This window comes from Mastomys coucha, unplaced genomic scaffold (genome assembly GCF_008632895.1).
Source record: "Mastomys coucha isolate ucsf_1 unplaced genomic scaffold, UCSF_Mcou_1 pScaffold18, whole genome shotgun sequence".
NCBI lineage: Eukaryota > Metazoa > Chordata > Mammalia > Rodentia > Muridae > Mastomys > Mastomys coucha.
In genome coordinates, this window is record NW_022196900.1 from 74,693,421 (window position 1) to 74,704,809 (window position 11,389).

At 45.7% G+C, this 11,389-nt stretch overlaps 1 protein-coding gene across 2 annotated transcripts in view; it reads right to left on the reverse strand.

The window, feature by feature from the left end:
- Kif2c (kinesin family member 2C) overlaps positions 1 to 2,874 on the reverse strand; it is a 25,110-nt gene extending 22,236 nt beyond the window's left edge. For both annotated transcript variants that reach the window (XM_031378338.1, XM_031378339.1), the window contains exons 1-2: positions 2,688 to 2,874; positions 1,064 to 1,158 (exon numbers count right to left, since the gene is read on the reverse strand). In XM_031378338.1, coding sequence (XP_031234198.1) covers positions 1,064 to 1,158; positions 2,688 to 2,748 — 156 coding nt within the window. In that variant the 5' untranslated portion in view covers positions 2,749 to 2,874. The remainder of the gene's footprint in view (positions 1 to 1,063; positions 1,159 to 2,687) is intronic.
- Between the last annotated feature and the right edge of the window lie 8,515 nt (positions 2,875 to 11,389).

The window sequence follows — 11,389 nt, forward strand, 5'->3', positions numbered from 1 at the left end:
GAGTACATGGAAAGACAAGGCAGATCATAGATGGAAACATGACTGAGTACATGGAAAGACAAGGCAGAGACAGAGGAGAAATCCAGGATTTTAGACGCATAGACCCATTTTCACAATGCCTTCCTCCCATCTCTTTCCAGTCCTTTTGCTGCTGCCAATACACGCCGAGTCTGCTCTGCCTGTGGCCAGTGCTGTCATTCAGGCCTCTGGCTGAGGCCTGCCTGTATACTGCTAAGCTAAGCCCTCACAGTCCTTCCAAGTCCCACCCTGGAGCGGCTCCTAAGATGCTCACCTGTGCCATCCATTACCAGTTAGCATTCTGTATAAACTCCACCCCCACAGACACCTGCCAGCAGCCAGGTATGCTCCTCCCCATGGTTACCTGGCCCTGGCAACAGCCAGATAGGCCTGGCCCTATAAAAGGGGCTGCTTGCCCCCTCCTCTCTCTTTTACTCCTGCTCCTCCACCTTGCCTCTTGCCCCCTTGCTCCCTCTCTCTCCACATGGTCATGGCCAGCCCCTACTTCTCTACTCTTTCTTTCTCTCTGCCTTTCTCTGCCTTAACTCCTCTCCCCATGCCCTAAATAAACTCTATTCTAAACTATACCAGCATGTGTCTGGTCCCTCAGGGGGAAGGGCTGCTTTGGCATGGGCCTGCTGAGGCACACACACACACACCCCCACACCCCCACCCCGCTAGAACACATTCTTATAGCTCATTCTCTTTTTATGATCACAACATTTATGATTACGACTTGGCATGTCAAAACCACACTTTCATTTCCTTTCCTGGGTTACGGATTTTGTTAACCAAACTGACACTCCTGAGTGAGCAGAGCCTCGGTTAGGATTCTCTGCAATGTGCTCTCCACAGACCAGAAATGGCTAATTGCTTCAATTTACAACACTTGACTAAAGGAAATCCCAATGTATCCAGGGAGGACCATTTCTTAAGACTGGAGAGGATAGTACAGCACCAGGCTGGGCTATCACTGGTTCCAAACAGATTCTCTGCACAGGATCCTGTGAAATGCCACACGAGTGTTCTCTCTCAGAGGACCTACCTCTTTGCCTTTTGTGATACCTCCTTCGGTCCATTCCACTGAAACACAGGACTTCTCCAGGTTCACTGTGCTTATATTGGCGCTGTGAACTGAGCCTATGTATGAAAAAGTCAGAAGTTACCCATTTATCTCCTAAGAAAGTTTTTTTTTGAGAACTTAATTTTTTTTGGGGGGCGGAGGGGTTCAAGACAGGGTTTCTCTGTATAACCCTGGCTGTCCTGGAACGAACTCTGTAGACCAGGCTGGCCTCCAACTCAGAAATCTGCCTGCCTCTGCCTGCCAAGTGCTGGGATTAAAGGCGTGCAACACCACCGCCCAGCTAACTGTGGGACTTTTAAACTTATTTAGATCTTGGGGATAATTAAGAAAGTAAGGGTTGAGGCTTAATAGTGATGTGTTTGTGTGTCAAGTTGACACAGGCTGGAGTTATCACAGAGAAAGAAGATCCAGTTGTAAGTCATTTTCTCAATTAGTGATCAAGGGGGGAGGGCCCAATGTAGGTGGTGCCATTCCTGGGCTGGGAGTCTTGGGTTCTATAAGAGGAAGCTGGAGAGACAGATCAGCGGTTAAGAGCACAGCCACCAGTGATAAGATCTGACACCCTCTTCTGGGGTGTCTGAAGTCAGCTACAGTGTACTTATGTATAATAATAAATACATCTTTGGGCCAGAGCAAGCAAGGAGAGCGGAGTTGACCACGGTGAGCAGAGGTCCTAAAATTTAATTCCCAGCAACCACATGAAGGCTCACAGTCATCTGTACAGCTACAGTATACTCATATACATAAAATAAGTAAATCTTTAGAAAAAGAAAAAGCAAGCAAGCTGAGCAAGCCATTCCCCTGGCTTGCTCTGCCTCTCACAACGCTGAGCCTCAGGTGCTCTTCATGACTGCTTTATGCCTTCAAACCCCTCCATGGCCTCTGCATCAGCTCCTGCTTCCTGACCTGCTTGAGTTCCAGTCCTGACTTCCTTTGGTGATGAACAGCAATGTGGAAATGTAAGCTGAATAAACCCTTTTCTCCCCAACTTATTTCTTGGCCATGATGTTTGTGCAGGAATAGAAATCCTGCGGGGCTGTGGTGGTGCATGCCTTTAATCCCAGCAGTTGGGAGGCAGAGGCAAGCAGATTTCTGAGTTCGAGGCCAGCCTGGTCTGCAGAGTGAGTTCCAGGACAGCCAGGGCTATACAGAGAAACCCTGTCTCGAAAAACCAAAAAGAAAAACAAAACAAAACAAAACAAAACAAAAACAAAAACCAGGAATCCTGCTCGTTTACTTTGAATTCCTGCGCCTGACATATTGCAACGGCACTATATCCAGCACAGTCTAGGAACTAGGAAGCTGAGGATCCAACAAAGCAGAACAGTTTCAGAGGAAGATTTCGGAAGGAAGTGCATCCATTCGCCATAACCTAGCTGGCGCACCAATAACCGCAGAGGTGCTCCGCCCACAATCAAGGTAGTGTTTTCCTCCAGTGTAGGGGACACCGACTGCTAGTATAGTGACACGGACCCTCTCAGTGTGGGATAAGGGAAAGTATCTCAAAGCTATCCGCATGGGGATTTGGATAACCATCTTGGCAGTCTCACCGCTCTTGGGTCCCCTTGGCCTCTTGGGCCCTCACCATTGCTGCGTTGAATGTTGATGGAGAGACCAGGAAACAATCGCGCGTGAAGCGACTCCATGGATTCAGGAACAGCAACGGATAACACAAATGCAAGAAGCTTGAAGACTATGACTGCTAAAACTGCGCTGTGTTAACGCCGCCTAAACCGCTGCAGTTTAAATCCCGCGCGCCAGCGTCCCTACGACGTCACCAGTTCAAAGAACCGCAGAGCATCGTGGGATATGTAGTCTCGGCCCCTGACTTCCGCTGCGTGGGCGGGCTGGGGCGCTGAGACTAATGGGAAGGTTTTTGGTTTCTGTCCCTCCCTCTGCTTAATAGCAGGTCGAACTTCTGCCTTTATGTAAGACTAGGAAACTTATGTATAATGTTTTATTGAGGGCCTTGTGATACTGCAGACAGGGGTTCAAATCCTGGCTTCTTGGTGATTACTTTCTCTTTCAAATGTATACAGTATTTCGAAGACACCAATTTAAAATAGTCGGCCAGATGCTAGTGCTAGACTGGGATAGTGGAATAAACAAGACAAATACTTCCTGTCCATGAGACATTTTTTTCTATTAAGAATACCGGGGAAGGATTTCTGAGTTCGAGGCCAGCCTGGTCTACAGTAGAGTGAGTTCCAGGACACCGGGGAAGCCGGACGGTGCTGACTCAAGCCTTTAATCCTACCAGTAGAGAGACAGGAAAATTTGAGTTCGAAGTCAGCCTGGTCTACAGCCTGAGTTCCAGAATAGCCACGATTACACAGGGAAACCCACACAAACAAAACAACACGAGGGAAGCGGGGTATGGTAGACCACGCCTATAATCCTAGTTCTATATAGATGAAGGCAAGAGAATAATTTTAAAGCCAATCTTAGCTAAGCAGCATGTTTGAGGCCAGTGTGAGCTGTGTGAAACTCTGCCTCAATAAACAACAAAAAAAGGTCCTGGTGATGAATAGCAGTCTAAGATACCTGGATGCTGGAATTAGCAGGTATCACCCTATCTGATCTTTGTCCTTTTTTTTTTTTTTTTTTTTTTTTTTTTTTTTTTTTTTTTTTTTGGCTTTTCGAGACAGGGTTTCTCTGTGTAGCCCTGGCTATCCTGGAACTCACTCTGTAGACCAGACTCACTGCTGAGACATCTGTCCAACTCTAGGAGAGCTTTCTTACACTGAACTACACCATAACTGTCAGGGTATACAGACCTATACAGACTGGCAATTCCCCCACACACACACCCGTCCCCACCCGCCCCCGCCCCCACCCGCCCGCTCGCTGCCCACAGCAGGGTATATGTATTGCGTAAATGATGTCTAGCCATTGGTCTATCCAACCTTTACAAGCCTGAAGACCTGAGTTTGATGTTCTGGACCTACATGCTAGGTGAATTAACTCGCCAAAGCTTCCACAGGTGTACAATAGCATGCACCACGTACACACACACAAAATAAGTTAAATGTAGTTACGTTAAAAATAAGAACAGCAACAATGGAAGGAGGGACAGGGCACTGAGATGGCTCAGAGGGTAAAAGCACTTGCTGCTGTGCTTGACCCTGGAACACACAGGATGGAAAGGTAGAACTAACTCCTGAAAGCTGTCAGCCTTTTAACCTCTGCACGTGTGGGCACACAACGACGTCGGATGACGACGACGACGACGACGACGACGACGACGTTAAAATATAAAAGAAAACAACATCTTATCCATTAACATCCTACACTGAGCCAGGCGGTGGTGGTGCACGCCTTTAATCCCAGCACTTGGGAGGCAGAGGCAGGCAGATTTCTGAGTTCGTGGCCAGCCTGGTCTACAGAGTGAGTTCCAGGACAGCCAGGGCTACACAGAGAAACCCTGTCTTGAAAAAAAACAAAACAAAAAACCAAACCAAAACAAAAAAACATCCTACTCTGGGCTCTAACTCACAGTGTAGCAAAGAGTGACCTGTTCTTTTTTTTTTTTTTTTTTTGGTTTTTCAAGACAGAGTTTCTCTGTATAACCCTGGTTGTCCTGGAACTCACTCTGTAGATCAGGCTGGCCTCCAACTCAGAAATCTGCCTGCCTCTGCCTGCCAAGTACTGGGATTAAAGGCATGCAACACCACCGCCCAGCTGACTGTGGGACTTTTAAAGTTATTTAGATCTTGGGGATGACTAAGAAAGTAAGGGTTGAGGCTTAATAGTGCTGTGTTTGTGTGTCAAGTTGACACAGGCTGGAGTTATCACAGAGAAAGAAGATCCAGTTGTAAGTCATTTTCTCAATTAGTGATCAAGGGGGGAGGGCCCCTTGTAGGTGGTGCCATTCCTGGGCTGGGAGTCTTGGGTTCTATAAGAAAGCAAGCTGAGGGAGCTGGAGAGATAGCACAGTGGTTAAGAGCACTAAAGGCCCTGGTTCAAATCCCAGCAACCCCACTGGTGCTCACAACTACCCGTGATAAGATCTGACACTCTCTTCTGGGGTGTCTGAAGTCAGCTACAGTGTACTTATGCATAATAATAAATACATCTTTGGGCCAGAGCAAGCAAGGAGAGAGGAGTTGACCACAGTGAGCAGAGGTCCTAAAATTTAATTCCCAGCAACCACATGAAGGCTCACAACCATCTGCACAGCTGCAGTGTACTCATATACGTAAAATACATAAATCTTTAAAAAAAAGAAAGAAAGAAAGAAACAGAAAGAAAGAAAAAGCAAGCAAGCTGAGCAAGCCATTCCCCTGGCTTGCTCTGCCTCTCACAGTGCTGAGCCTCAGCTGCTCTTCATGACTGCTTCATACCTTCAAATCCCTCCATGGCCTCTGCATCAGCTCCTGCTTCCTGACCTGCTTGAGTTCCAGTCCTGACTTCCTTTGGTGATGAACAGCAATGTGGAAATGTAAGCTGAATAAACCCTTTTCTCCCCAACTTGTTTCTTGGTCATGTTTGTTCAGGAATAGAAATCCTGTGGGGCTGTGGTGGTGCATGCCTTTAATCCCAGCAGTTCGAAGGCAGAGGCAGGTGGATTTCTGAGTTTGAGGCCAGCCTGGTCTGCAGAGTAAATTCCAGGGCAGCCAGGGCTACACAGAGAAACCCTGTCTCAAAAAAAAAAAAACAAAAACAAAAACAAAAACAAAAACAAAAAAAAGGACTGGTGAGAAGGCCCAGCGGTTAAAAGCACCTACTGTTCTTCTGGAGGTCATGAGTTTAAATCCCAGCAACCACAGGGTGGCTTACAACCATCTCTTAACGAGATACTTTAATGAGATACTAAAAAGAAAAAGAAAAGAAAAGAAAAGAAAGAAAAGGACATGGTCTTGTTATGGAGCAGACAACACAGATCTCTGGAGAGTAGCAAGTACCCTTAACAGATGAACCCCCTTTCTTTCTTCTTTATTTTATATTTATTTATTTGTGTGTACATGTGGGTGTGCTCCTGCAGAGGAAAACTCTCAGTAGTCAGTTCTCTCCTTCTAGCATGCAGGTGCTAGGGATCAAGATTAGGTCTTCAGGTTTAGTGGCAAGCATCTTTCTGGCCCTCCAGCCCCCCTCCCCCTCAACAGGGTTTCTCTGTGTAGCCCTGGCTATCCTGGAACTCACATTGTAGACCAGGCTGGCCTTGAACACAGAGATCTGCCTGCCTCTGCATCCTGATTCCTGGGATTAAAGGCATTGCTACTGCTCAGCTCCTTTCTTTTTAAAAATACACTTATTAGGCTTGTGAAGTAATAAAGTAAAAAACAGAGTTCTGGGAATGTAGAAATAAAGTTTCACAGTAGAATAAGAGAGTCATATTCCAGCTCTTGTATTGGCTCCCTTTGTTCTGCCCGAACGCTGCAACAAACTAACAGCGTGTGAGAATCTAAAGCGAACTGACAGTCCCAGGCTGAAGCTGGCCACCTGTGGTGCAAGACAGCATCCTTTCGTCTGCTACTGTGTTTATGTTATACATTGTGCTAAGTTTGAATGTTGTGGTTTCATTTTTGCTGCCTGCTATAAAAACCCATTTCACCCCAAGTAAAGCACGCTTTGATACATTTACTTAGCGTCCGTCTCTTTGTTTCTTGACCCGTTTATCCCACAGGTCCAGTCCAATCTCCTGTTCGAAGGAACCCACGACTGACCATGTAGATCCGCTGGTTGGACACTACACTCTTGTAAGCAGCAAGCAATGTGGAAACTAAGTTTTACAGTAACAAGCAGCAGTTCAGACACTGAGAAGCTGTTAGCCAAGGACATTCTGTAAAAACAAAGTTCTGGTGGTCAGAGTGTTGAGACAGATTGACCAAGCCATTCTGACTAAGCTAAGTAAGGCCAAAACAAAAATAACCAGTGGCAGCAATGACGTTAAGTTCTAAAAAGACCACAAACTGTCACCCTGACCTTGCTGATGACAATCCCCCTACCATCTAGTTACTCAGCCCCTTCCCAGAGACTTTTCAAAGTCAGATACAGAGCTGGATAGGGAAGTTGGCTGACTAAGCCAAGAACAGCCCCCTGAGCAAGCCCACCAATGCCTGAAGAGATCCTTTGTCCTGTGTTCTACCAATCAAAGTGGACCAGCTAACCTGTTACTGGAATCTGCCATCTGTAAAGTATAAAAGATGTGTGCTTTCTGAACTCGGGGTTGAATCCCCCTGTGAGGGGTGTCATGTTATTGCAGTGATCTATTGTCAATCTGTGATGTGTGGGTTGAGCCAAGTTTACAACAGATGGAGAGAGGGCTTTGCAGTTAAGCACACTAGTTGCTCTTGCAGAGGTCTTAGTTCCATCCCCAACACCCATATAGCTGCCTACAGTCATTTGTAAATCCAATCCAGAGGATGAGATACAGCCACTTCTGACCTCTGATGGCACCAGGTATTTGTGGGATAGACAGTATACAACACTCATATATACTGATAGGTAATCTCTGACAATGCAATAAGCCAACTCAAACCAAATTAAAGTATATAAAGGCAGGTTTATTGGGAAGCTGCTTTCACTGGTTCCAAGAAAGGAGGCCAGGGAAGTTGCCAAGCAGAGGGAGACAGAGGGAAGGGGGTTAGAGAAAGAGAAAGAGCATGCACATAGGAAGAGAGAAAATGCAGAGAGCGGGAGAGAGAGGAGACCAAATCCTCTGGATGATAGATTGAATAACTTCTTGGTGAGAGAAAGATCAGCCCCTGGTCTGGAAAGGTCAGGGTTAGGAGTCAGGTATGCCAGGTAAGGACTGAGGGATGCTGGGACTACATGGAGGCCAGGTCTACTTTGGTATGTAAAATATGCACCTTGGCAGGCAGTGGTGGAGCATGCCTTTAACCCCAGCAAGTGAGAGGCCAGAGGCAGGAGGATTTCTGAGTCGGAGGCCAGCCTCGTCTACAGAGTGAGTTCCAGGACAGCAGGGCTACACAGAGAAACCCTGTCTCAAAAGAAGAAAAAAAGAAAAAAGAAAAGAAAAAAAAAATATGCACCTCGGCCATTTGTCCTGGGTCTGAATCCCAACACACATAAAATAAATAAATATAAATATTTTTCAAGAGTATGTATTTGTGGGGGAACAAAATACCCATGAAAGGAGCTACAGAGACGAAGTGTAGAGCAGAGACTGAAGGAAGGACACTCCAGAGACTGCCTAACCTGGGGATCCATCCCATATACAATCACCAAACCCAGACACTATTGTGGATGCCGGCAAGTGCTGGCTGACAGAGCCTGATATAGCTGTCTCCTAAGAAGCTCTGCCAGTGCTTGATAAATACAGAAGTAGAGGCTCACAGCCATCCATTGGACTGAGCACAGGGTCCCCAATGAAGAAGTTAGAGAAAAGACACGAGGAGCCGAAGGGTTTGCAGCCCCTTAGGACAAACAACAATATGAACTAACTAGTACCCTCAGAACTCCTAGGAACTAAACCACCAACCAAAGAGTATACATGGTGGGACTCAGGGCTCCAGTTGCATATGTAGCAGAGGATGGCCTAGTCGGTCATCAATGGAAGGAGAGGCCCTTGGTCCTGTGAAGGCTCTATGTCCCAGTGTAGGGGAATGCCAGGGCCAGGAACAGGAGAGGGTGGGTTGGTGGGCAGAGAGAGAGGGGAGGGAATAGGGTTTATTTTTCGTAGAGGAAACCAGGAAAGGGGAGAATATTTGAAATATAAATAAGGAAAATATCTAATAAAAGAAATTGATGGAAGGAAAAAAAAAACGAGTACATATTTGTGAGGGCATGGTAGCAGAGGCAAGAGACAGGCAGCAGAGTTCAAAGCCAGCCTGGTCAATATAATAAGCCCTAGGCCAGCCAGGATTACATAATTAGACCTAGTCTCAAATTTTTTAAAAAAGAGAAAAGAAAAAGAAACAGAGAAAGAGTCGACTCTGTTAGTATTAGCATTCCTTCTAGGCTCCATCCCACAGTTACCTGGCATCAAGGTGTGCCTGACTCACTATAAGAGAGGCAGTTTGCCCCTCCCCACTCTCTTATCCTCTTACTCTCTTTCTATGTTATTTTCAGACCCTTCTCTCCCTGCCCTTTCTCCCTCCCACATGTGCCTCCATGCCTGGCAGCTTTTTTAAAACAAAACAAAACAAAACAAAAAAAGCAGTATTTATACTTCATCCAATACTTAATAAGTAGCCCACAGCCAAGTATGATGGCCTTCACTTTTTAATTCTAGCACTGGGGAGGCAGAGGGAGAGGCAAGCAGATCTCTGTGAGCTCAAGGTCTATAGAGTGAATTCCTGAATAACCAGGGCTGCACAGAGAAATCTAGTCTTGAAAAAAATCAAAACCTAAAACAAAACAAAAAAGCAGACGAGGCTTTGAACTGGAGACTCACTATGAAAAGTAACCGGGCTTTGAACCTGAGAGCAACCCTCCTGCCTCCTCCTCCTCAGGGCTGGGATTGCTTTATAGCTTTCAGTGGCTTCTTTTGGTGCCAAGGTAGAAGAGATCACAGACCCTCTCTAGCTCCCTGTCTCCTCTCCTTAAATCAGACAGAGTTGAGCCCCTCTGAGCCCTAGACTATGGGCAGCTATAACCATAACCTTGCTTTAATCTAGTGTCTTCCCACTTTGTGACTCCAGGCACTCCTGGCCATACCAGGCTAGATTACAAAGTGTGGAGCTTGCCCACCTGGAAAGCTGTAAGAGAGTCAGGATTAGCTGGGCAGTGGTGGTGCACACCTTTAATCCCAGCACTTGGGAGGCAGAGGCAGGCAGATTTCTGAGTTCAAGGCCAGCCTGGTCTACAGAGTGAGTTCTAGGACAGCCAGGGCTACACAGAGAAACCCTGTCTTGGAAAAGAAGAAAAAAGAAAAAAAAAAGAAAAGAAAAAAGCAAGAGAGTTAGGATCCCATTTTATCTTCTAGAAGTGAGGGGTGTCTCTCTTTCTAGACACTCCAACATTTTGGCCTGGTTTGATGATGTACACTTTTAATCCCAGCAGAAGGAGGCAGAAGCAAATGGATCTATGAGTTCCAGGCCAGCCTGGGCTACATAGGAAATTCCAGGACAGTCAGGGCTACAGATTGAGACCCTACTGAACAGGAGAAAAAAGAAGAGGAAAAGGAGAAAAAACCCAAATCCCTGTCATTCTGCTTCTGCCTCTCTGATGATGCTCTAGCTCTCCTATGCCCTCTCTCTTCACGTCTCCTGCTCACAGTGTCCATGGCTATGTGATTGTCTGTCCTAGGGGAGGTCCTCTGGAGTACAGTTTCACCACAGCTTTCCTTTTCTTCAGTAAGTCAGGGTATATGCAGGTAATGTGCAGTTGCCACCTTGTTCCTCAGGATCCTTGGTGCTTGGCCTGTGTCAGAAAGCCAAGTATTATTAGATGCTCAGCACACAGACAGCCCTGTACCCTAGAACAAGAACCGCTAGTTCTCAATATATATGTGTATATATATATGTGTGTGTGTGTGTATATATATATATGAAAAGTAACCGGGGTTATATATTAAATATAATATATATAATATTTAATATATATATTAATATATATATATATATATATTTGTAAAATGAATATACCAAGGGCTGGCGAGATGGCTCAGCAGGTTGGAGCACTGACTGCTCTTCCAAAGGTCCTGAGTTCAGATCCCAGCAACCACATGGTGGCTCACAACCATCTGTAATGAGATCTGACGCTCTCTTCTGGTGCCTGAAGACACTGGAGTGGAGGTCCTGAGTTCAATTCCAGGATGGCTCATGGTCATCTGTACAGCTATAGTGTACTTATACACATAAAATAAGTAAATATTTTTTTAAAAATGAATATACCAGAATAACCAGTTTCAAGGTTTGACTATTCATTTTTATATTTATTTCTTGGTGCTGGGATGAAACCCAGTGCTGTCTGCTTGCTAGGCTAGCCTCACTCCCTGTTTGTTTTATTTTATTTTATTTTATTTTTATTTTTAATTAATTAAGAGAACATTGAAGCCGGGTGTGGGTGCATGTGCTTGTCATGCTAACATTTAGGAAGTAGAAGTAGGAAGATGAGGAGTTCAAGATCTTCCTAGTTGATTCCGCGAGTTTAGTGCCAGCCAGATACAGCAGACTCCCTAATGGTTGTCCAGCACTCGTGAGATTAAGGCAAAGAGAACTGTGTTCAACTTCCCAGTCCCAGCTGGTTACATAGTGAGCTCAAGACCAGCCTAAAGCACAGTCTCAGACTTTCAAGAAGCAAAAGCAAATTTTTACACCTCCTCTCCTCTCCGGCTTTAATAAAAAAGAAAGAAAGAGAGAGAGAGAGGGAGGGAGGGAG